This window comes from Mirounga leonina, unplaced genomic scaffold (genome assembly GCF_011800145.1).
Source record: "Mirounga leonina isolate KUSES-001 unplaced genomic scaffold, KU_Mleo_1.0 Mir_172, whole genome shotgun sequence".
Classification (NCBI taxonomy): Eukaryota; Metazoa; Chordata; class Mammalia; order Carnivora; family Phocidae; genus Mirounga; species Mirounga leonina.
In genome coordinates, this window is record NW_023270442.1 from 14,324,109 (window position 1) to 14,350,893 (window position 26,785).

The window sequence follows — 26,785 nt, forward strand, 5'->3', positions numbered from 1 at the left end:
GCGAATGAATTCTGAATGTTTGAGGCATAGGTTTAAGACTTCAACACAGTATTCGCAAATTAATGGCATCCATCGTAAGATAGCAAACAGTTGGCATAGATTTAGGGGAAGAAATCCTTTTATTTATTTATTTATTTATTTAATTTATTATTTTTAATTTAAATTCAGTTAATTAACATGTATTATTGGTTTCAGAGGTAGAGGTCAGTGATTACTCAGTCTTATGTAACACCCAGTGCTCATTATATGACATGCCCTCCTTAATGTCCATCATCCAGTTTCCCCATCCACCAACGCCCCTCCCCTCCAACAACCCTCAGTTTGTTTCCTATGATCAAGAGTCTCTTATGGTTTGTCTCCCTCTCTGATTTTGTCTTGTTTTATTTTTTCCTTAGAAGAAATCCTTTTAAAAACAAAACAAAACTGAATTTTACTCAACGGAAGTTTGTTTCTAGAACAACTTTTATTGCTCATTGTGAAAAATCAGATAATAAAGCAAAGTGTAGAAAAAAGAAACAAACCATAATAGTCCTCTCATTTTTTTTTTAATTTTAAAGATTTTATTTATTTATTTGAGAGAGAGCACATGAGGGGGGGAGGGTCAGAGGGAGAAGCAGACCCCCTGCTGAGCAAGGAGCCCGATATGGGACGCGATCCCGGGACTCCAGGATCATGACCTGAGCCGAAGGCAGTCGCTTAACCAACTGAGCCACCCAGGCGCCCAATAGTCCTCTCATTTTAATGCTAGGGAAAAATAGTAACATTTTGCTGTATATTCATCCAGACCTTTTCTCCATGTATGTATACATAAGTACTTTTTTTTTTCTTTTAAAAAAATATGGATTGACCTTACATGCTTATTTTTAATTTGTGAAAATATTCTTATGTCTTATATAAGGATCAACATCCTTTTTCTAAATGGTGGTATTGTACTGGTTCATTCAGTAAAAATAATTTAGCGAACCAGTCTTCTGTTAATGGGACAACTGCCTTTCTATTCACTGTCCTAATAACTTTATGGTGAGACTTTTCAAAGCTAAGTTCTTGTGCATGGGTGGTATGGCAGTTTTCTCAGAGTAAATTCTTAGAAGTGGCTGTGGGATTGAAGGTATACACATTTGAAACTCCTATATCCTGCCATTTGCCTTCCAGAAAGTTTACATTTTTACCAGTAGTGTAGGTGAAGGTTTGAGGAAACTGAACTCAACGTGCTAAGCAAAAAAATTGCCTTGAGTGGACAAAAGCGATGGCTTCCGTGTGTACGGAACACAGTGCCCGTGTTGATTCTGCCCCGAATGTAAATTCCGTCCGAATCTTCCTGTTCTTCTGTCTTGCTGTTAGTCCAGACCTGCCCTGAGAGAGCGCCCTAACGACCCTCTTCCCGCTGCTAGAGGAGGTATTCCGCTGTTGGGGTCCGCCTGCAGTCTCTCTTCCCTAGCCCACCAGTCACAGGTAGCTGCTCCTTTGGAGTTCTTTTTGCTTCGGTCTTGTCTGTGTTTAACTTCCCTTTTAAATTAATTTACCTACATGTGTCTGTCTTCATGTCTATATCACAGACTTTTAAAGGGCTGGGACTTTGTGTTTCACATCCCTGTGGCTGCCCTTTCGGAGGTGGATCTCACCATAAGCAACCCAGAAATACTTGGCTTGAAGAGGCCTTGAGGAGGATGTTTCCAGATAACAAAAATTAGTTGGAGCCTTAAGAAATGGTCAGTGTCTATACTTAATCCCCCCAAATGGCAGTTTCATCAGGTTCAGCCTGTATTTCTGGTACCCATAGAACGTGGTATGAGCATTCAGTGTTTTCTCCCTCCTTTTCCAGACATCAGGAACGAGCTTCCTCTTTACAACTGATTTGTGTCGTTAACATTATTTTAAAATTGTTCCCCAATAAAGATTTCCAGGTGGCCTCGTAAAGATGATCATGTAAATTAAATACCATATTCATGGGTGCTTTTCACTTGCTCTACATTTTAGCCACTTTCGGGGCTCTGTAACTTTGTTAAATGGTCACATGATATGTCTGAACTGTGAATGTACAGTTTTTAATCTAAAATCATTTTTAAAATTTGAGGTACTTTTTGCAGAGCACATGACAGTTGCTTATAAAAATGTTTTTCAGTGCATTCTCCTATTTGCTACTTTCCTGGTACACTGTATGCATGTTGGTTCCCTTCTCTTTTCCCATCCTTCCCCACTTTTGACAGCCTGTTAAGTCTTTGTTTAGTAGTTAGTCCATATTTGTTATAAGTGGTCTTATAAATATGATTCATGGGCAAAGTGGTAGAGCAGTGCAGTTCTACTTCTGGAAGCATTTTCTATCTTTAGCCTTTGAAAAAGCCTATAAAATTTACTATTCTGGTCACTTAACCGATAAGTTATACAGTGTATAATAGTACATAGCATGTAGTCGTGTTTGAATGTGCATTTATGTAGCTTTACTTTTTTTTTTAGTGTTCTAGATTTGTCCGTCCTGAATCTTATATTAATTTTTAGAATAGCTTCTGGGCGTACTAGTCTTTAATCCTTAATTACCTAGAGGACTGCAACTCTTGATTCAAATTGTGGGGCAAAAAGGGGGTTCTCTGAACATAAAAGTATTTTATAAAACCGTTCCTGTGGAACCATTTTCAGGGTTGGTCTTTGCAGATGTCGTGAGGCGGGGCTGGCACTTGACACATTTTGAGGTAGATGGTGGTCCCGTGTGTTCTTCCAAGGTCTGTTAGTGACAGAACTGCCCTTAAAGCCTGTGCTGCTATTGAAAGGTGCTCGCAGATTTTCTTTTTTCAACTGCTGTCAGAATCTCAGTGCAGAATTTCAAGGACATTTTTTTTAAGGAGATAAATCCCGGAATTAAGATGCAGCAGAGAATGAGAAAGGCTCTCACATTTACATTTTCCCAGGTTTTGGGAGTTTTCTGACTTGGCTCCGCCTTTCATAAATCCTCCGTGCTCCCGGGAATTGCACACTCTTTGTTACGTGAGAAAGGCGAGGTGTAGGTAGGCGCTGCGTGCTGTTCGATGTGCATTCCATGTGCCTTTTATTTCCTGCTGGACTGTGAGGGTGTTGTAGTGAAAACCGAGTGCATATGAGGGCCACCGGCTTTAAAATCTTAACCATTGCCAGAGAGTCTAATTCACAAGGTAATTTTGTTGACAAGCCTCTCTTCTGGGACGAACATACGTTTAATTAGATAAAACATTGGTTATTGACCAGTGGTATTTATAGTACTCCCATGACTTTTTAGCGTAAGTAACCTTACTGAAGGGGGATTTTATTTTGCCGGCAAGCAGAGAGATCCTTCCTTTTATTTTTCCTATCTGCTTGCTCCCATCTTTATTGGAGAAACTTTGTCCATTAGAATCTCTAGAAATGCCGTTTTCAAAATGTAGCCTGAGCAGCCTGGGCTTCCTAGGGCCCCTCTCAGGAAATCGTTACAAAAGCAGTAGTGGGTAAAAGAGCCGGTGCCTTAATATAAATCCAGGCAACAGCACCAAACCTTACTAGTCGCCAGTGTGTTCCTCACCACTGTGCAACTGTAGTTTTTTTAAAAACCCAGTTTCACTTCAGAATGTCCTTCAGAATGATGGGTGGTGCCAGAATAGTATTGGAATTTAATCTTGGCAAGGGCTTTAGAATTAGCCAGTCCAGCTTCCCACCCAATGCAAAAGATTGATTCAGTGCTCATCCTGTATCTTTGCACTTCTGGTGATGGGAGGGAGGCTCGCTGCTCAGAAATGTGTGGTTTACCTATTGAGGCTCTGTTTCTCTATAATTTTTATCCTTTGATTCCTGTCTAAACCTCAGGGTCTGATCAAAATATGACATACCTATTTTTTTCAGAGTAGCCCTGCAAATATATGAAGTTTTGGGTTTCCCCTGAGTCTTCTTTTGCAGCCTGAATACCAGTAGTTTTAGTAATTAATAATAGTAAGACCAAAATTGGTTATTTTGTCCAGTGTGAATTTTTTAAAGTATGGTTTAATATAAATTTTTTGGCTAGTACTTTATCTTACCAGGAAATAATTAAAAGAGTCTAAGTTTAATATTTACATTTGTATATGTACTTGGACTTGCTCTCTGAAATACATGAATGTTTAGTTTCACTTCTATTAGATGAATTCTGGATTCTTTTAAACTACAGCACTAGTATTAACAGCATTTTGGCAGTACATGAAATAAATAGAAAAACGCTAGTATTGTCATTTTGCTTGCTTCAGTATTGAGTTACTAAGTGACAGTGAGCTGTGTTGTATATGGACAGAGGCTTCAAATTGTAGTTGAGATGGGAGGAGACTTAGGGTTCCTCAAGAAGAAAAAGGAGTAAGCAAGCAAAGGAGGTGGAATTGATACATTAATTTACTTATTTAACCACTGTTTCTAGGGCCTGCCCCCTGATATGTGGGGTGTTTTAGACTTTGGGAGTACAGACAGGTCCGTGACGGACAAAGTCCTTGCTCTCTTGCAACTTACATTCTGGGGATGAAAGAATATTTACAGATTGCCACAAGTGCGGTGTCGAAATAACAGGAATGGCAGAGTACCTGGGGTGGGCGGGGCGCTTGTGGGTGATGAGGAGCACAGAAGAAAAGAGAGGGAGACCACTTGCAAACTCTGTGTGTCCCCAGGATACTTTGAGAATTACAATATAAATGTTGTTTGTGGGAAGCTTGTAGAGGCAGAAAAGTTGTTGGGAACTGCTGATTCCGCACACGAGGATACTGAGGCACAGGTTTAAAAATGGATAAATTTTAACAATTCATCTAGGGTTGTAACTCATTTGTGAATGAGCTGGGACTCGAATCCAGTTTTTCTTGTTCCCATTCACATTCATTCATTGTTTCTTTTCCATAGTTTTCTTCAAGTGAATGTTTTTAGCCCCTCAGTCTGTGCCTTGCCAAAATAGTGTTTCATTGCCATATGGTGGATTGGAGGAAAGTCTTAAGGAGCTGCTTTCAGATGGGATGGGAGAAGCCTATGAGAAGCACACACAACCTTTCTTAGAATAGTTGGAATTAAATGGTTCAGAGACCTTGAGAATGAGCAAGATCATTTACTTCCTATAAACCATATGTTCTTAGAAATTGAACATTGTGCTGGGTTGGATTGAGGAGAACATTTTGTTTTGAAGCCTAAGAATTTTATTTTAATAGAGCTATAGGTTTCACCAGGTGAGGAAAGTTGAAGTTGGCACCCTGGGTTGATTAGGAGATGAGGAGCTTGGTGGTTGGAATGGGGAATCTGTACTCACTTCTGTGAATCCTATGGTGATGTGAACAGCCAGGCTGATGTTGTTCACTTAGGTTGGTGCCGTGTGTGTCTACCTGATGACCCATCCCAGGGGGCATTCTCTCTCTGCACACCTCAGTGACCCAGGCTCATGGTTTTTATTTGTGGTACATTTTAGGGTTAGTGGATTGAGGCCTTGCCAGCATTCCTCAGTCCATTGCAATGTAGAGCAGAGGTTGGCCGGACAGTAAATAACTTAGGCTTTGCAGGACATACAGTTTTACCTTTAGCACGAAAGCAGCCATGGGCACTATGTAAATGCATGAGCTAGCTGTGTTCCAATAAAACTTTATTTGCACAAACAGGTATTGAGGCAGATGGCTCACGAGCCCTTGTTTGCTAGACCCCTGCTGTAGAATGGTGAGGTAAGGTAATGGGACAAGTTGAGCTCTCCTAATAAACAAGAAATATTTTTTTTTGGTTGTTAAAGATTTTATTTATCTGAGAGAGAGAGAGAGAGAGTGCACACAAGCAAAGGGAGGGGCAGAGGGAGAGAGGGAGAAGCAGACCCCCCACTAGGCAGGGAGCTCCACATGGGGCTCTATCCCAGGACCCTGAGATGATGACCTGAGTCGAAGGCAGACACTTAACCAACTGAGCCACCCAGATGCTCTAACAAGAAATATTTTTGTCCTCCATCTTTCTTTTAAAACTTTTGGGTTCTGTGAAATTACCATGAAATGAATGTGGCCATTGCCACAGTCTACAATTTGACCTTGACATACTAAAGTCAAACAAAATGTATTGATATTTTCCTAGAGTTACATTCTTGTTAGGTAGCTTTACCCTTTTTTTGGACAGAAGAAAAAAATTTTTTTTTTTTAAGATTTTATTTACTTATTTGACACAGAGAGAGACACAGTGAGAGAGGGAACACAAGTAGGGGGAGTGGGAGAGGGAGAAGCAGGCTTCCTGTGGAGCAGGGAGCCCGATGCAGGGCTCAATCCCAGGACCTGGAATCATGACCTGAGCCGAAGGCAGACACCTAATGACTGAGCCACCCAGGCGCCCCCAGAAGAAAATTTTTTATTTCTGAAGCTCTTCAGAGGGGGTTGCTCCATGTTTCATACTGTAAGCAACTGGAATTTAAACAAGACGAGTTACTGAGATACTCCTTTTTAATCAGGCAGAACTGAAATGAGGGGCGCCTGGGTGGCTCAGTCGGTGGGCGTCTGCCTTCGGCTCAGGTCATGATCCTAGGGTCCTGGGATCGAGCCCCGCATCGGGCTCCCTGCTCCGCGGGGAGCTTGCTTCTCCCTCTCCCACTCCCCCTGCTTGTGTTCCCTCTCTCGCTGTATCTCTCTCTGTCAAATAAATAAAATCTTTTAAAAAAACAAAAAACAAAAAAACCTGAAATTAAAATTTATGATTTGGGTAGCTGATCAGAAGACTGTAATCCATCAAAGTTTGGGTTTTTTAAAAAACCTTACCCACATCTTTATTTGGAAAAACTATTTGTCTGCCTTTAAGTTAATTGGTACAACACCAGGTCAAGAAATGACATTGTTAATGAAATGAAATATTACCCTGCTGTTACTAAGGAGGCTTCTGCAGAAATATGGAAGTGTCGGTGAATTAATGAAATGTGAAAAGAATTTAGTCTCCATGTTGATTAGAACTATATAAAAATACGTTTGTATAAAATTGTAAGGAGAAATTGCCATAGACTTTTTACCTGGTTAGTGTTAATGTGAAGTGATTTGGGCCTTTGTTTTTATTGTAGGTAGGAAATGTCTGTTTTCTCATAAAGCTGGTGAAATACATAAGTACAATTTTCAGTAGGAATTTAAAAAATCCCTAGTGAGCTACCGTGTAAGATGAAAGTAAAAATTTTATTTCTCAACCTTAAACTAATAGTGCATTCACAGCATTTTAACAGAATTCGGGTCAGAAAGAAAATTTATAGGAATGGTGGATTTTCTTTGGTTACTGGAGTGCATGCTTAAAATGATTCTCCATTGTTCTTTTCACTTGATCTGAAATGAGCCACCGGAAGGTATCCTTAGGTTCACTCCTGCACTTGGTGCTCTCTTTGCCTGCATCCCTTCAATTACGTCTTTGAGGAGAATTGTCCCTTTTCCTTGCCGAGGTGTCCTCTGGCATCCTCCGCCTGTCCCCCGATTTTTTCCACTGGTGTTACTTCCCTTGCACCAGGCTCTTCCATTTACTAGCTGCCGTGTCCTCTCAGAGTCCTGGCGTCTCTCAGAGGCCCCAGTTTCCAAATCGGTAAACCTTCTTTGCTCTTTTTTTTTTTTTCCCCCAGTGAAGATTAAATATATAACAGTAAAACACTAGACCAGTAGTGGGCTCACAGCAGTTACACAAAAAATCAGACTTGCCATTGTTGTTATTTAAAACAACATCTTACATTTTGTGCTCTTGACTGGTTCATTCCCCTTTCACTACTAACCTGTTCGCGTTCTCTGCCTCCTAAGACGTTCTGCTCAAACTTGTGTGCTCCTCAGGCTCTTGTGCTTTTTCTTTCCCTCCATTGCTGTCATGCCTCTACCATGGGAAGTGGCCGTCTAGCTTCTAGCCCCATCCTGCTGTGTGACCCATACAGCCCCCATACTGTGGCATTTGCTTTCTTTTCATCCTCTACCCTGTCATTCTGGAGTCTGCGTCTTCCCCGGGTTTCTGTGACAAGGTGGGCCTGATTTTCCTTGTACTGTTTGACTACCTTTTCAGTTTGCTTCTCTGACTTCAAGTTCCCTCGTCAGCCCCCACACGGTTGTGTTCCCTAAGGTTCTGTTGCTCTCTTCTCCCCCGTGCACCCTCCCTCCACAATCGCCCCTATTCCTGGGGCTTCAGACAGCTCTCCTGTGCAGGTGATTCTTAAATGGGTAATTCTAACCCGCCCTGTTATTTTGAGCTTAAGCTTTACATCCTGAGAGGTCAACCTTGAGGAGCTGTGGGCAACTCCAACTCAGCATGTCAAATTCATCTTTTTATTGTTCCCAACCAGCTTCTGCAGATTTCCCTGTAGCTGTTAGTAGCAATACCATTTTCCCAGCCTCCATATTTTGGGGCCCCTCCTTTGCCACATCTCTGCCTCGTTCTCGTTCTCCACATTACCTTAGCTGCATCTTCTCAGGTTTACCCTGTAAAGTATCTTTGCTTCCAAAGTTCTTTTGTGAATACATATGTAAAGAGAGAGATCTGGAAAGAAGTTCACCAAAGTGTTTAAAGTCTTTGATCTCTGGGTGGTAGGATTTTATACTGTTTGAATTTTGTTTTCTTAACAGGTATTTAGTATTTATATGCTTGCACCCAGCCTTTTACCTCTCAGCCCTCCTGTGTCCTGATCATCACCCAGTGGAACTCCTCCTCCTGATTTCCTCGGTGCACTCATACTTTCTTGCCTTTGTTCCTTTACTCAGAGCTTGTTTCATCGGTTCTTTGCATCTCCCGTTGTCACTCTTCAGGGCATTTTCCCAACTGAATGCGCCTTCCTTCACAAGCTCTCCGGTCTCTGTGTCACTTCCTTTGTTCTGCCCTCTGGTCTTCTGAGGTGGCTTTTTGTGTTAATCCCTTTATTAGATTGTAAGCTCCAAGAGAGCAGAGATTGGGTCTTACTCATCCTTTTCCCCTTTTGGTTATAATCTCCCTATTTTTCTTTGGGCACAACCCCTTTTCCCACTGGCTGTGGTTCTGGTGGGATGGTCAGTCAAAGTGTCCTGCCAAGAGAATGGGATGCTCTTCCCCTGGAATTTGGATTTTGAGTCATGGGATACAAGGACTGACAGTGATTGGCGTGGATTCATCCTGGCCAAGGTGCTCTGAAGAAGCCATTTCTTAGTTCCTGCTTCCCAGATCCCTGCAGCTGCTCTGGTTCCTGAACTCTCCGAGGCCTGGTTCTTCAGATTGTCCTTCGTATCTGTGAGCTATCTCGTATCCTTACACTAAATGTCTCTCTCTTTAAATTTTAAGTTAGCTAGACAGTTTCTGTTGCTTTTTTCCCTGCCGATAGAGCTGTTATGATTGGAACTGACCAGACTTAATCATTCGAGTTCTTATATTGATTCTGATATGTTTTTTCTTCTCTTTAAAAATGAAAACAAAAAAACAGCCAGAGACTGCTGCTGCCTTGAAACGTACAGTAGAAGCCCTGATGGACAGAGGGGCGATAGTGAGGAACTTGGAGAATCTGGGTGACCGAACACTGCCTTATAAGATTTCCTCCCACAGTCAGCGGCACAGTAGAGGAGGGTAAGTTTCTTCATGAACCTCGACAAATGTCTTTGATAGGCTGTAAAGAATACTGTTTAGTTCATCTTAGAAATGATTTTAATTTCTCAGTAGATCTCCATTGTGCCAGGTGGTGTGTGGGTACATATTCTAGTGGTGGTGTGATTTAAATGGACTCCAGTAAAGCTGGCCCATAATAAACCATAATCAGAGTACAAAAACAAGTCATGTGAGGAGCAACAGGCGTGTAAGCTTTTGATTGCGGGAAACTCTTTTCTTTCTTTTTTTCAAAGATTTTGTTTATTTATTTGAGAGAGAGCATGAGGGGGGGAGGTCAGAGGGTGAAGCAGACTCCCCACTGAGCGGGGAACCTAATGCAGGACTCGATCCCAGGACTCCAGGATCATGACCTGAGCTGAAGGCAGTCAGTCGCTCAACCAACTGAGCCACCCAGGTGCCCTGTGGGAAACTTTTCTTGTCAACCTAAGCAGTTTTCCCTTGACATTTCTTCAGCTTTGCCTTTAAAGCGCCTCAGTGAGCAATGTGCTGTCCACATACTCAGTGCATCCTTTGTAAATAATGGGGGTTGCAGGTAACAAGCAAAAGGTACTTTCAGTAATGTTGTGTGTAACCAGCACCTGACCCACAATAGAGAAATGGTTTTTTGTACTCCAGACAATAATCACAATCCTCTGTTACGGAATTTTTTCTTACAAAAGTATATAGCACTTTCCTCAAACATATCGAAGATTTGACTCTGTAGTAATAACTATCCTTGTAGAAATTCTTTGATACCGGTTTGCTTGTTGAGTTGATCTGAAGCTTCTCTGACCCCTGGTGATGTTATTTTTACACTCATGATTTCTGGTGTGGAGGAGAAATCTTCTGATACTGTTGAGTTTCCTAGAAGTAGTGATAGAGAAGATGGAAATGAGTTTTTAGTAGTGGGAAGGTCCAGGCATTGAAGACTCCATTCTCCCTCCGGTACTTGCCAGCAGTGTGGCCTTCACCCAGTCTTTAGCTTCTCCGATTCTTGCTTCCTTGGATACTGAGCTCAGGTGGCCATCCTCCCACCCACGTTGCCGGGGGGATCAGAGGAGATCATCTCTCCGTGTGCTCTCCAGACGGTGCGGAGTGTGGATGGTGCCGCTTCACCCACGAGGAGCTGGGCTCTTGCGCCAGTGCCGCCCGCGGGAGAGGCCTGCGTGCGGTCACGCCTCACACTGAGGCGTTCTTCCTGCATTTAAGCCTCTGCCGAGGTGCGGCACACACTGCACATTTCCTCTTTTGATTGCTTCACCTTGTTTTGTGCTAGCGTTCAGCTTCTTGAGAACACCTCTGAAGAGAGTGCCCGCGGCGTTGCTAGGCAACAGGAAATGCATAGTGGCGATTCCTCTGCCACAGTCCTAACGGAGAGGGATGGAGATTGTGTGTGTAACATTTTTTTTGTTTTAAACTTAACCACAAAGGGGTTTCATTTTAACAGCAAGGCTATGAGTCCTTTTGCCTTTTTGTTTAGAGAGGAGCGTATAAAATTCAGCTAAGGATTATTAGCCAGGTTCTCAGTTGGAAAGCACTGAACAGGGAGGGAAGCCTGTTCCCTCATTCATGTGCTTTCAGGGATGTGCACGAGGAGTGCTTTCTTTTGCCCCCTTTCCAAGTAGAATCTGTTGAGGGTTGGTGTGACCGGCATTCTAGAATTTGCACTTCTCGCAACTGCTTGGGTATTGCTGATCCTGCTGTCCGAGGACCACGCTTTGAGAACCGCTGTATCAACTCCTTAGTTGTCAGGCCTTTGCGTGCAGTGCTGGGGTTGGGTGGTGCTGTTTTTCTTTTGTGGATGGAATAAATTCAGATCCTGGAAGAACTGCCCCGGAACTAAGCCTGAACTGCTGACTTAGCCCCAACGTTCCGGATTCCTGACAAGGTGCATGTGCCCCACCGAGGACTCTTGCTGTCACTGTCACTTTGTTCATTTACATTTAATGATTTTATCTCTGGTTCTATTACTCTCAGACCCCTCAGCAAAGGAGGAGCAACATGTGTAGAGTGTAATATATATGTGTATTGTATATAGAGACAGAACCTCCCTCCCAGTTGGGGAGGTTCATGGTTTACGCTTGTTTTTCTGGTATTAATCGATGTCTCGTATGTATTTGTTTAAGGTAGTGTTTTCCAAAGTATGGTCTCTGAAATACTAGTTATACAGCTATGCTCCACCAAAAAATGGTGTGTGTGTGTGTGTGTGTGTGAGAGAGAGAGAGAGAGAGAGGGAGAGAGAGTGCAAGCATTTAAATGTGGGATCCCTTCTAGAGATGCGCAGCATACGTGAGTATAATAATGGTGAGAAGCCCTGCAGTAAGTTGCCTTCATTTATCAACTTTATTTGACTGTTACCTTTTATTTTTGTAACACTCATTAATATTCTTCACAGTGACTTTTGGTAAAAGAGGAGATGAGGGGCTAAGTATTTTGGAGTTACTGGGGTAGAGATTTAAACTTGAGTGGTGTGTCATATGTCTGTAGTGTGGAACTTAAGGATAGTCTGATATTCTCGTGACTTCCACCAGTCCTCCCCTCGGGTCACTACCCCCAGTGATGTTTGTACCAGGCTTTTTGTTCATTTGGTAAGGTCTGTGTGTGCGCTGCACGTAGTCACATAGGGTGTTACAAACATGTATTAAGTGGATTATGTGCCAGGATTATGTGCTGGGTGCTGGAAAGGCTCAATTTTTCCAAGTGATTAAGAAGAAATAGTGGACTTGTTTGTTACGAACTTAGCATTTGAAAGTTTTTAACTCTTGGAACATCCGTGGAGGCATGGCATGTATCTATAATTTTGGTGAGGCACTGGTTTGAATCCTGAGGTTGGTTTGTGAGAGCTAGTTTTTTTAGCTGGCTAACGAGTGAGCCTAAATGCCCTCCGAGAATCCACATCACATTGTGGTACTGTTGGTATTATGTGTTTGTTTCTCTTACATTTTATGGGAGGAAATGTATATCCTGCTAGTATTCCTAGGTCTCGGGATGGTTCTTGTGATTGTTGCGGTTCCTGGTCACAAGGAGTTTTCAGTTGAATCAGGGACTTGCCTGCACATTGCTAACCTAGGCACCAGCCAAGAGATACAAGGGCGGGGGCCTAGCACAGCAGTGTTCACCTGGCCTGGCTGACAACCAGTCTCTGCTACAGTTGCTTCCCATCTTTTGGGTGATTGTCTCTGTCATTCTCCATCCTCGCCTCCTTCCCCCAAATCCCTACCGCTGGTACACACCTGCCAGGTAGGCCCAAAAGAAAGATGTGTGGGTAGAAAAGTGCATAGGTAAGAGAGGTACACTGCTGCCTCAGGGTTACCTGGGGAGTCTCCCCGGGGGAGGAGGTAGTACCTGGTATTTATTACTGTATCAAGTCTATGACCAAGATATGCCAAAATTTCAAGTACACTTGTTATATTCCAGGTATTAGTTAAGTTGTCCCCCAGGTGATGTGAATTAGACGAGGAAGGAGTTAACCAGATGCCCCCCCCGTTCTCTTTGGGCCATGTTGGGGTGGTTGGGAGTTTGGGTCTTCTGGACCAGATTTCTAGATGGAGGCTCTGGCCTTACTCACCACCTGTTGTCTCCAGCAGTGTCTGGAAACGGTTGGAGCCTGACTCAGAGTTGGGGAAGCAGTTGGGAGGTAGGTCTTACAAGTTCTGAGATGCATTCTCAGCTCTGCATTTGCTTTGGTCTCCTGGGGGCCCATAGAGTTTTTCTACTTTGTACCTTCAGATGCTCACCTTTATCAACTTTGAGCAAGGGAAGGTTGGTGTAGGAGATTCTTACTGTATTCCTCAGAGTCTAAAAGGTGGTGTTGTGACATATGCAGAGGGGAGCAATGGTGGGGTTGCTAAAAAGGGTCAGGTGTTTTCTGAGTCGTGCTGTCAGGCGCCGGCTGCCAGAAGCACTCCGGTGTCAGACGCCAGGGCTGCACATAGCAGTGTAAGGCTCTCTTTCCACTAGATGGGGCTGGACTGAGACTGAGCAGGCTTTTGGTGGAGGAGAGAGAACTGTAGAACAGACTGTGGTCCATATTTCAGTGTTGGGCTGGTGCTTGTTTGGAAAAGGATGCCCCCGATGGGCTTTGACCGTTCTAACCACGTCTGATTTTACTGCATTGAGATAGGACTTACTCCAGAAGGCGTGTGAAAGGAACTCTTACGTGGTGAAGAAGGTTTTTCTTGCCTGTTTTGTCCCTTCTTTCTTCGTTCTCATCTATTAAAATGTGAATAGGTGCTTATAAGATCTGCTGGCCTACATATAAGATGCCCTTCTATTTACGGGTAAGCAGAATGATAAAAATAACCGGCTCTGTGGTGAATCAGTGGAATTTTACTGACTCGCTCCCCAAATGTGTCTGCAGCTTACTCCAAGAGAGCTGGCACCCTCTCTAGAGGAGATTGATTCTTCTCTGTAGTTTTCCTGTTAGCTAACATTTCCATGTTCTCGTGCTTTCCTGCCAGCATTAAGTCCAGGCCAGCATCCTGACCCCATTCTTGTGTGAAGGTGCTCCACAACTGGGTTTCAAGGCAGAGCTGCTGTGGCCTTGGAGGCTTCTTTTTTAGGGGCAGCATCTTGAGATTTGTAAGGATTCTGCACTAGGTTTAGTGGTTTTAAAAATGTATGAGACACAACAGATATAAAAAGAATAGGGCTTTTCCATGCAGAGGGTTCCTTGGTTTTAAGGTGAAGAATTCACTATCTCGGTGAAGCCTGAATCCAGCAAGGTTTAACCGAAACAGTCTAGAAACTGGCATTCAGATGGATCTGTTTCCGAGCCTGCGAAAGGCTCGAAGATGCTCCATGGGTTCAAATCCCTCCCATCCCCCACCCACCGGGAGCCACCGAGCGCTTCAGTGGAAATTTCCACTTGTCTGCCAGGGGGAAGGGGAGGCTGTGAGTGTGTGACTGTGTCTGAGAGAAACAGAAACAAAGAATATAACTCAAATTCAGGCAAGCGCTTTTACAGTAAACTTGTGAAGAACAGGGTTAAGGCAAAAGTGAAATCAACAACAAATAACGACCTTGAAGTGTAGGAGCACCTCAGGAAGACACACATCTTCCCTCCACGGCCTGGGGGCAGGCAGGGGCTGGTGACAGCTTAGGCAGAAGGCGACTGGGTGAGCCTAGGGGTAGGACTGCAGAGAGGAGGAGCGAAAGACTAGTGGGAGCTGCTGGTTCCCTCGGCAGGCCAGTGCTGGGGAGGCAGCGTGGCTGGTGGCCTCGTTTTCCAGGGCCGGGCTGTCTGTCCTGGGGAAGCCATTCTCGGGGGCTTCTCAGATCCCCCGGGGTTCAGTCACGGTAGTGGAGAGATTTGGAGTGTTGAGTGCCTAAGTCGTCAGCTTGAATACCACATGGGCAGGTTCTACCTGTGAAATAGTTCCCTCTGCCTTTTGAACAGGGGACTCTGCAGTGAGAGCTGCATTCGTGTATCAAAGCGCTGTTTGTATTTTCTCTCCTTGCCTGGTATCCGCCATCGCTCTGCTTCTGCCTCGGCAGAGCTGGTGCTGCATAAACGTTAGGTGGTCTTCCGTAGAAGAGAGGGAGGCTTGGGTAAAGCTGGTTTCTGCCTTGTAGGTGAAGTGCGATTCTGTAATTAGAACCACACATGGGTAACCACACCTTTAAATGTAAACACTGCTGGGCTTTGTGTTTAAGGCAGGGGTGACGCTACACGACCACTTCACAGTGCCACTGAGCGGCACAGGGTTGAAGGGGCTGGGAATGTATGATCTAATTAGACTGCAGCTGGCTAAACTGGGTTTTCCAAAGTGATTTGTCCATTTACTGATTTAATGGTTGATTAGAGAATGGAAAACTGGAGAACTTTTTTTTTTCCTTTTTGAAAAGCCAGCTTTGAAATATGTTGAGGCACTTGCAATTGTAGTCATAATTCTCAACTATTCCAGCTTAAATTGTGAGGAAGGAGATAAGAAGGAGTCCACATGTGTTGTGACTTTGGTCTTGTTTTTGGTTCTGCCTACCTTGGTTAGGGTAGAAGTGAAGATTGATATTTAATTGTGGTTATTGAATCCTCTCGGTCCTCCCCTCTTAGGGCCAGACTGACGGTGGGGCAGAAGGCTCTCGGATTCCTCTGGAGACACTGAGACATTCCTCTTTTGCCCCCTTCCCTTGAACAGCTGCTCATCTGGATTTCAGAATGGCTTCTCTGTGGCAGCCTTCAGGATGTAAGGAGTTGAGATCAGGGGAGTTTGAGGTCATTTTTTTCAACCTGACTCCCATTTGTATAGATCTGTTATGGACCTGTGTGGTCACAGGAAAGGGATCCTTACAGGCATCAGGAGCTGCCCAACCCACTACTCGAAGTAGGCTGTTCGTAGCCCTCACTTTCTTCAGGTGCGAAAATGGAAAGGCAGGGCTGCACTCTGCACGCTGTCATGTCAGTGTCATTCCTCGGGTCATCCTTCTGTAGTTAGAAAAGCCCAGCAGCTGGGAGTCGGATGTCCATTACTGTCATCTCCACAGTCTCCTGCAGGACCGGGGGACTTGTCTAAATAGTGGGAGCCTGGGTTTCTGCCAGCACAGTAGCCCTGTGACCACTCTCTCCATCTGGACTAAATGTTCTGGGAGGTCGAGGCCATATGTACCTCCTTTTTAGCCTCTCTTTGAGGTCTGCCCATAATAGATGTTCACTGACCAGTTAAGTTTGCCCACTTACCTGAAAAAAAAAAAAAGTATATATATATATACTGGCAGCAGCCAGGAATTGGTCATGGTCTTTTCTGTACGGGAAAGCCATAATGGACTATTGACCTGTGTGCTTGGGCTACTAAGGCGGGCGGAGATTGAGTTTATCCTCGATTTCTGCTTGGTTCCCTCATGGTGGGGAGAGACCACTTAATGCCCTAGGAGGGAAGTGGGAGGGTAAGAGCTTCAGCTGTCAACCAGGAGTGGTGAATACAGTAAGATCTACCCATCTCTGAAGCTACTTGCCCTCTTCTCTATTTTGGCAGTGTTTCATTTTGTGGAAATTTCCATGGTATAACAAGGAGCATGGGAGTAGAAGCAGTCTTTGCCCACACGAGCCCTAGGCACAGATCAGCAGGGTGATAAACATGAAATGACTATCACAGCTGTAGTTGTGGGCACGAACCTGTTTGCATTTTGGCCATGCTCTTGTTTAGGTTTGGTTGTTAAAGGGAGTGTCATGAATGGTGGAGGGAAGGCACACTGGGTAAAAGGTAAAGGCTAGAAGCGTTTTTATAGTAACAGGGATCTCCCAGAAGCCAAGTTACAGCCTAATCTTAGGACGTCCAGGGCTTTTTCTAGGTAGGACTTCTTCTTATCCTTGAGAAACCTCTAGAATGCTGGCTGCAGATACCAAGAGATGTGGTTGACAGAGTGGGGAACTGTGGGGTCTGGAGTCTGGAACCTGCCTTTTACTGTGTGACCTGGAGCAGTTCCCCAGTTCCTTCATAAGCAACACGAAGGGCTTGGACTGCACTGTCTTCACGGCCCTCTCCACCACTTACATTCTGTGATTCTGTAACCCATTGGTCCCAAAGCTATGTGTGGTTTCTATCCTGGAGTCAAAAGACCTGCTTTGTTAGAATCCTGGCCATGGTCACTTAGTAGCTGAGTGACCTTGAGCTAATGACTTAATGGTTATAAAACTCAAAGGAGGCAATGTGTAGGAGGAGCACTTTAAAAACTCCTAGAACAGTAGTGTTGCTAGGAGAGGGCTCCTGGACCAAAACAACACGCGGCACCATTTCTCTTCTTCCACTTTCTGAATTGCCACATGGAGTGGAGCGTCCACTTCCTGTTCAGCTTCTTCCTCAGAAGCTGTTTAAAAGATGTGAAAGCACTTTGAAAACTAGAAAGTTCTATTTATATAAGACACTTTACTCTTAATTCCTGAAATAAGAGGTTTCTGCTAGTATCTGGCATCTAGCTTCCATCCTTGGGTATTCTTTTTACCCTTATCACAAAATGGTACCCAAAAACTTTGGGTGTCTTTCGTCGGATGATTTGGTGAGTGCCAGTGTGTGGACAGTGTTGTTCAGGAAGATTGCATGCGAGTTGATTTGTGGGCAGTTGGCAACTGAACACCCACTTTCTCTTAAAAACATGTTTAGACACTGAGGCTAGCCCACAAAAATGCCTCTGGTACAGTTGAATGGAAAACGGAACAATGGTTGCTGAACCCCAGATAGGCTATTGAATAACTTGAGTACTTGACTGCTAGGGCAGGCTTAACTGGAGAGCAGGAGACCCCTGTGGACTTTCTGGAGGGAGGGGCGTACTTGGAATACTTCCAGGACTGGCAGTGGTGATTGCGTGGGTTATCGAGCGCCCGGAGCATGTCAGGCCCGTGCTAAGCACGTTCCTGCATGTTACCCTATGTGTAATACATGGCATTTCACCAGCACACTGCCTCAGGCTTTAAGTGTAATAAAAGAGGAAGACTATTTTAGGGAAACTAGACAAAAGAGCAAGCGAAGAGGAAGGAGCTATAGAATCAAGTATGGTGGGAATGTTGGTAAACAGAGGGTGGAGGTCATAACTTGTCAGTGGTAGTTTGGAAGGACACTTTGATGAATACGGAATGAAAGAACAAATGAATAGAATGGGAAGAAAGCGATGCTGGGGCTATGCTGGGTGAGACAGTTCCTGCCCTGGCCACCAGGCGGCCATAGTTATTGCGGGCTGGGGGAGTTAGATAAAGGGCTGGGGATTGGCAGAGAGAAGGTAATTTAAGATTGATCACACTGACTTTTTAGGCTCTATTGTAGAGCCTTACTCAGGGTAAGTAATCAATAATTAAATTTGAACAAATGAGCAGTTTTTAAGTTGGGTGATTGCAAACCTAGTCCCTTTTATATGAAGTAGAAATAAACAAATGGAATTGTGCCTTGGAAAATTTGGCCATTTGGTGTGTAATTTTCAGAGTAAGCCCAAATGGTAATCTCATCAGTGAGCAAATGTACAAATTACTTCCTCAAGAAGTTGGCCTGATGATGGGAGTTTACACCATTTTTTAAAAAGATTTTATTTATATATTAGAGAGAGAGAGAGAGAGAGAGAGAGAAAGCAGGGGGAGGGGCAGAGGGAGAAGCAGACTCCCCAAAGAGCAGGGAACCCGACGTGGGGCTCGATTCTGGGATCCTGGGACCATGACCTGAGCCGAAGGCAGATGCTTAACCAACTGAGACATCCAGGCGCCCCTACACCATTTTTTAAAAAAGATTAATTTATTTATTTTAGAGAGAGTGCGAATGGGGAAGGGGCAGAAGGATGAAGGAGAGAGAGAATCCTCAAGTAGACTCCTCTGCTGAGTGCAGAGCCTGACACGGAGCTCGATCCCATGACCCCGAGATCATGACCTGAGCCAAAATCAAAGAGTTGGACACTTAACTGGCCGAGCCACCAGGCGCCCCAGCTGGCACCATTTTTATTTTATTTCTTGGGAAACTCTGGGAGTCTTCATTATCTGTAATTGCTCCCCCATCACCATCACCCATATCAAATCATTCACCAAGTCCTGCCCATTCAAATGCTCTTTATGCACCATTATTAAATCAACAGCTTTATAGAGATACAGTTAACAACACAATAAACTGCACATGAAGCATACACTTTAATAAGGTTTGACACATGGATACCTGTGAAATCACTACAATCAAGATAATGAGGGCGCCTGGGTGGCTCAGTCATTAAGCATCTGCCTTCGGCTCAGGTCATGATCCCAGGGTCCTGGGATCGAGTCCCACATTGGGCTCCCTGCTCTGCAGGAAGCCTGCTTCTCCCTCTCCCACTCCCCCTGCTTGTGTTCCTGCTCTCGCTATATCTCTCTCTGTCAAAAAAATAAATAAAATCTTTAAAAAAAAAAAAAAAGATAATGAATAAATTGGTCACCCCACAATTTCCCTCCTGTGTCCTGTGATCATTCCCTCCACTTGTTCCCGTCTTTAACAACCAGTGGTCTGCTTTCTTTCCCTGTAGATTAGTCTATATTTTGTAGAATCTTAAATAAAATCAGACCGCATCTGCCCTTTTTTATACTAGTTTCTTTCAGTCAGCAAAAGTATTACAAGATTCATGTATATCAGTAGCTTATTCCTTTTTATGGCTGAGTAGTATGCTGTTGTATGGCCATACCACAGTTTATCAGTTTGCATGTTGATGGATATTTGTGTCATTTGCAGTTTTGGATTGTACGTGGAGCTGCTGTGAACATTCATAAACAAGTTGTTGTGAGGACTAATGCTTTAATTTTCTTGGATAAATACCTAGGAGTGGAATGGCTTGATCATAATGGCAAGTGTATGTTTAACTTTTAAGAAAATGCCAAAACAGTTGTATCATTTTGCATTTCCACTAGCAGTGTGTGAGAATGCCAGTTCCTTGTGTCCTCACTAACACTTGGAATGCTCAGTCTTTTTGATTTTAGCCATTCTAGTAGGTATCTCCCTGCGGTTTTAATTTGCATTTCTCTAATGACTAATGGTATTAAGCATCTTTCTCAGGTGCTTCTTTGCCATAATACATCTTTGGTGAAATCCCTATTCAAATTTTATGCCCATTTTTTAAAAATCGGGGTTTTTTTTTTAAAATAAATTTTGAGAGTTTTATATATTCTAGAAACAAGTCCTTTATTGGACATGTGACTTGCAAATCCCAGTCTGTGGCTTGTCTTTTTATTATCTTAACAGTATCTTTCAGAGAACAGTGTTTAATTTTGATGAAGTCTAGTTTATCAAATTTTTGATTATGGATTTTGCTTTTAGTGCCGTCTAAAGTTTCTTTGCTTAACCCAAGGTCACAAAAGTCTTCTCCTGTGTTTTTTTCTAGTTTTCGAGCTTTGTGTTTTATTATTTAGATCTATGTTCTGTTTTGAGTTAATTTTTGTATATGTATGGATCACAGTTCATTTTTTGCATACAAATATGGAATTGTTCAGCACCATTTGTTGAAAAGACTGTCCTTTCTCTTTTGAATTGCCTTTGCATCTTTGTCAAAAATCAGTTATGCATATATGTATGGATCTATTTCTGGACTCTATTCTATTGATTTGTTTGTGTATCTTTATACAAATACCATACTGCCTTGATTACCGTAACTTTGTAATGAGTCTTGAAATCAGGTAGTATTAATCCTTCAACTTTATTCTTGATATCCAAGTTGTTTTGGCTGTTGTAGGTCCTTTGAATTTTCCTGTGTAGCTTAGAATCAGTTCATCAATTTCTAACAAAAATGTCTTTTAGGATTTTGATTAGGATCCTTAGGAATTTATAGATCAATTTTGGAGAATTGACATCTAAATAAATTTGAATCTTCCTACCCATGAACAAGTTATATCTCCGTTTATGCCGGTTTTCTTTAATTTCTTTTAGTAATGTTTTAGGGTTTTTAGTGTATAGGTCTTGCACACCTTTTGTCAGATTTATCCTTAAGTACTTCATATTTAATTTCAAGGTGTGATTATTCATTGCTAGTATATAGAAATACAGTTGATTTTTGTAGACTGCAACCTTGCTAAACTCACATATTATCTCTAGTATCTTTTTTGTAAATTTCTTAGATTCTTCTATATATACAATCATTTCATCTGTAGATATAGACAACTTTACTACTTCCTTATCAATCTGGATGCCTTTTCTTTTTTTTCTTGCCTTAGTGCGCTGGCAAGAACCTCCAGTAAAATGTTGAATAGAAATGGTGAGAACAGACACCCTTGTTTATTCTTAGTCTCAGGAAAAAGCATTAAGACTTTGACCAGCTGGTATGATGTTAGTTACAGGTTTTGCAAAGATATCCTTTGTACGGTTGAAGAAATTCCCTTGTAGCTGTACTTTGCTGACAGTTTATCAGGAATTGGATATGGAATTTTGTTAAATGCTTTTTTTTTTCTGTTGGAATGATCATATGGTTTTTCTTTTCTTTTCATTATCTTCAGTTAGCCAATATATAGTACATCATTAGTTTTTGATGTAGTGTTCAACGATTCATTAGTTGTGTATAACACCCAGTGCTCATCACAACATGTGCCCTCCTTAATACCCATATTATGGTTTTTCTTTTTAGTTTGGTAATATGGTGATTTACATTGATTGATTTCAAATGTTAAACCAGTCTTGCTTTCTTTGATAAACTCTACTTGACCATGATGTATTATTCTTTGCATATATTTTAGTAGTCAATTTGCTAAAACTTTTAGAATTTTTTTTTTTTCATTTATGTTTGTGAGAGATATTGATCAGTTTTTTTCTTTTCTTGTAATGTCTTTGTCTGATTTTGGCATCAGGGTAATGCTGGCCTCATAGAACAAATTGGGAAGTGTTGTCCTATTTTCAGTACCAGTTTGTGTCAAAATTGGTGTTTTTCCTCAAACGTTTGGTAGAATTCACTGGTAAAGCCATTTGGGCCTTTGGTTTTCTTTTGGAAAGGTTTTTAATTACACATTTGATTTCTTTAATAGGTATAGGGTTAGCTATTTTTTGGAGGAAGTTTTGGTAGTTTCTATTTTCCAAGGAATTTCATCTAAGTTGTCAAATTTATTGTAAAATTTGTTTATAATAGTCTTTTTCCATCCTTTTATTATCTGTAATATTTGTAGCCATTTTACCTCTCTCATTCCTGAATTTGTCTCTTACTCTTTTCTACTGATCAGTCTGACTAGAGGTGGATCAATTTTATTGGTCTCAGTGAACTAGTATTTGGTTTCATTGATGGTCTCTATTATTTTTCTGTTTTCTGCCTCAGAGATTTCTGCTCTGATCTTTATTCTTCCCCCCCCACCCCCGTCTTACTTTGTGTTTATAATTTGTTTTTGTTTTTTTTTTAAGATTTTTTAATTTATTTGACAGAGACAGCGAGAGAGGGAACACGAACAGGGGGAGTGGGAGAGGGAGAAGCAGGCTTCCTGCCGAGTAGGGAGCCCGATGTGGGGCTCCATCCCAGGACCCTGGGATCATGACCTGAGCCAAAGGCAGATGATCGAGCCACCTAGGTACCCTGTTCTTCTTTTTTCTAGGTTCTTAACGTGGAAGTTTTGAGGCTTTTCCACTTTTCTTACATAGGTGTTTAGTGCTATAAATTTCCTGCTTTAGTGGCATTCCCCAAACTTTGATTTGTTGTTTTCATTTTCATTCAGTTCACATTCCGTTTTGATTTGTTCTTTGACCCATAGGCTATTTAGATGTATGTTAGTTTCCACGTATTTGGGGATTTCCCCAAGTGTCTTCTGTGAGATTCGAATCCCTTTAGATTTATTGAGTATCATTTTATGGCCCAGAATATGGTTGACTTTGGTAAATGTTCTGTTTGCAACTGTGAACAATGTGTATCCTGCTCTTTTTGTTTGGAGGGTTCTAAAAATGTCAGATCCAGTTGGTTGATGGTGGTGCTCACTTTTTCTATATCCTTGCTGATTTTCTGTATACTAGTTTTATCAGTTACTGAGAGGAATATTAAAAGTCTCCAGCCATAATTGTGGATTTGTTTATTTCTCTTTTCAGTTCTGTTCGTTTTTACTTCCTGTACGATGAAGTTCTGTTGTCAGGTTACATGCACATTTAGGATTGTTGTGTCTTCTTGGTGAACTGATCGTTATATATTATCTTTTTTTATCCCTGGCAATTTCCTTTGATCTGCAATCTACTTTGATATTACTATAGCCACTTGAGCTTTCTTTGATTAGTGTTTTTGCATGGTGTATGTTTTTCTGTCCTTTCACTTTTAATTTTTGTTTACTTGAATAACTTCCCCACGAGGCTCAGCTAAGGGTGAATGTTCACCTGGGAAGTTGTTTTATATGTTTTGAACTCTCTTTGTATGGAATTATACAAAATGTCGTCCCTTTTCTCTAACTCCCGTGTCGAATCTGTCCATTTTCAGTTTGGTCTCTTCTGCTTTCTGTGAGAATTTCACATCTCATGCTAACACTCTTGCAGCCAGGTATTTACCGTGGGCCTGGTGTATGTTAGCCTCTGTTCAGGGTGCTGAGGGTAAGCAACAGAGTCCTGCTGAGGGCGGCTATGTAGTAGTGCGTGAGGTAGATGATAAGCAAATCGTACTCTGTCCATGGTGATGAGCGCTCTGGGAAGCAATGAAGCACTGAGTAAGGCCGATGGAGTAATGAGGTTGGGTGGGCAGGCAAGGAGGATGTTGCTTTAGTGTTGCTGTAGGAGATGTGATCAAAGAGGACCTCTGACAAAGTGACGTTTGGGCGCAGACAGGATGGAAGTGAGGGGTGAGCTCTGTGGAACTCAGCGAAGAACATTTCCGGCAGAAGGAACAGTGAGCACAAAGACCTAGGATGGGAATATGCGTGGGGAGGAGAGTGTGGCTAGAACAAAGTAAGCGATGTCAGAGGTCATCTCAGCCAGCTGGAACATTGCAGAATTCTGAATTACTGCACTGAAAACTGGCCTTTCACAGCACTGTGGTTCAAACCCAACAGTACAAGGGAGGCTTACGCTTTTAGAATTGAGAGGGGGGCGCGGGCAGGGAGGAGGGCTGCTTCTTCCTTTGTAACGTCATCGGCTGAGCTGATGAAGTTGTTGATGTGGTAAGAAGAGTGGGCTGGCTGCGGTGCCCTTCTGGAGTAGTCTGCTGTGGGTGGAGGAATGTTCAGTTCTTTCCCATACCCCAGATTCCCATGATTTTCCTTCTGCTGTCAGTTCTCGAACATGCAGGATAGTCTTAGACAAGTCCCAGGCCTTTCAGAATCTTTTCCCTTGTTTGTGAAGTGTGGCCATTTGTATGTACTCTGCCTCTCGGGTGCATTAAGTTACTTGTAAAATCCTTTAGAAAATTGGAAGACTTACCCAATAGATGTTTTCTCAAAAAATGGTTTGAGAAATTCAGCCTTGTTGAATAGTACATTCTGTTCCTTAGACCCATAATCTTACTGTACTTTATATACTTCGCACTGTATGTGACGTCACAATGCTTTTTGCTACCACAAAGTTTGTTAGGATTCAGATTTTCACAAGAGTGTAAGGGGACCGGCCATAGGGAAGGGGGAGGTTGGGCAAACACTTCTGTTTAGCTGGTCAGTTGGTAGTTCCTGTGTTGACAAAGTACGTGTGTGTGTTTTTGTGTAGCCGATCTTATCTGGAGAGGAGTAAAGTGAAAACATTGACCAAAATAGCGGAAGTGTTGTATTTCAGAATGCAGGAATTCACAAATTTTTATTTTATTGCAGGTATTTCTTGGTGGATTTTTATGCACCAGCCACCGCTGTTGAGAGCATAATGGAACATTTGTCTCGAGACATTGATGTGATTAGACCGAATGTTGTAAAACACCCTCTGACCCAGGAAGTAAAAGAGTGTGAGGGGATTGTCCCTGTCCCACTCGAAGAAAAACTATATTCCACGAAGAAGAGGAAGTGAGAAGATTTACCCAATTGTAGCTTTGTATTTAATTCTCTCACTTTTGAGTACCATGGATTAAAAATTTACAAACTTGACCCTTATATGAGTGTTATTATAGGTGCCATTTAATTTTTTTAAGGAGTTTCTAGCTCTTGAACTCCCTTGCTGTGAGAAGTTGGGGACTGGCTTGCTTAGAGCCACTTTGTAATCTGACGTGCCAGCACATCATTCTTGATTTCCTTTCATTAATGTAATTTCTTTATCGATGAGGACTTTGCCCTACAACAACACTAACACCATTTTGCAGAGCAAAGCTTATAAAAACTGCCTCGGATTGCAAGCTAGTCATTCAGACTGTATAACCGTGCAAAATAAAAATTTAAGACCACTGCATTATATGAGTAACTTTTGACCAGAATGGTAAATGTAATTTCAAAAAAAAAAAAAAAAACTCGGGGAGGTGTTTTGTCTCTTCACCTACCCCAGCAGCGCGAACGGCCCGAGGCCCTGCAGCTTGTGGCCGCCCAGAACGCTAGCCGTGGGTGCCCAGGCCAAGTGCCGAGACGGGGGAGAATCCGGGGGGGACGGGGCAGGGACGCATCTCTCCCTCAACTACTGGGCTTTCTGTAAGAGCAATAACTTTTTCTTGTATCTCACAGTAAACCTGTCAGTGGGTGGGGGGTGTTCTGTGTAGAGGGACATGTATGTCCTGTGGCTTGAGCTGTGCCGTGCCGCTTCCTCTCATTCTCCTGCCCTCAGCACCTGCCTCCTCTCCTGTCCCTCTGCCCCAGTGGGCCTCTTTGAGAAAGGAGCCACCTTTAAATTCTGCTCTTCCTGCCTTCTCCCCCTACCCCGATGAGTTGGAAGCCAGTTGCCTTTGAAGTCGGGGTTGCCCAGAGAGCCACCTGGCCCCAGAGACTGTGGCCAGTGGCATGCTGAGCTTTTAAATTGGAGACTTACAAGAAGGCACATCTCTTTTTTCTGTTTTTTATTAGATACTTACGGACCTACTTTTAAAAAACATGTCCTGGAAATAAAAAGACAGGTTTTGTTTTGAGGAACAAACAAGACAAGTTTTTGTTTTGGCTGGGGAGAGGTTGGTTTGGGGATGTTGTTATACTTTGGAGACTAGGAACCAACTAGTCTTTGCTTGAAATGGGTGTAATTAAAGTTACCGTATTTAGCAAGTAGAAATGCAGGGTGCCCAGTTAAATTGGAATTTCAGATAAACAACGAAGCATTTTTTTTTCCCATAAGTATCCTCCAAATATTACATGGAACGTACTTAGATCAAAAAATGATGTGTTTATTTGAAATTCAAATGTACCTGGGTGTTCTGGATTTTACGTGGTAACCTTGGTATAATACCTAGCCAGAGACAGGTTCGGCTCTGCTCCCCAAAGCTTCAGGGAAGGGAAGCCAGCATCCTCCGGCATCCTGACTTTTCAACTGCATTGCACTGAGGCGAGTTCGAAGAGCATCGGGAGTTAATAGGAGAGAACGCAGCCGGCGTGCTCCAGTTTGCCTCAAACTCATATTCCCTTGGCCTGCCAGAGAAGTGATCTAGAAACTGAAATTTCATTCCTGGTCAGTTCAGATAATCTGTGAGCCTTGATGTACACTGCACTCTTAGAATCAGTAAGTGTTGCCAGCCTTTAAAAAAAGAAAAGTCCATGTGTGGCCTCTGCCCTGGGCTGGGGACCCAGCGTCTCTGGCAGCTGGATGGCATCTGAGGCACGTAAGGAGGAGACTTTCTCCTGGAACAGTCACCGCATCTCCTCTTCAGTCTCCTCAGAGCTGCTGAATCGGAAGAAATTGACAGGGATCCACCTTCCCGAAGGGGTGCTCTGCACGGGGTTTCCAGCAATGGCCCAGAGACAGAGCTGCTATGCGCACATGGTTGGGGCAGGTACCAACTACTAAGTAGA

At 42.9% G+C, this 26,785-nt stretch overlaps 1 protein-coding gene across 1 annotated transcript in view; it reads left to right on the top strand.

Annotated features, from left to right (window-relative positions):
- Nucleotides 1-25,250, top strand: part of MRPS6 (mitochondrial ribosomal protein S6) — a 66,854-nt gene extending 41,604 nt beyond the window's left edge. Inside the window, exons 2-3 of the mRNA XM_035017648.1 lie at nt 9,359-9,498; nt 24,686-25,250. Of these exons, the coding sequence (XP_034873539.1) occupies nt 9,359-9,498; nt 24,686-24,875 (330 nt within the window). The 3' untranslated portion in view covers nt 24,876-25,250. The remainder of the gene's footprint in view (nt 1-9,358; nt 9,499-24,685) is intronic.
- The last annotated feature ends 1,535 nt before the right edge of the window (nt 25,251-26,785 follow it).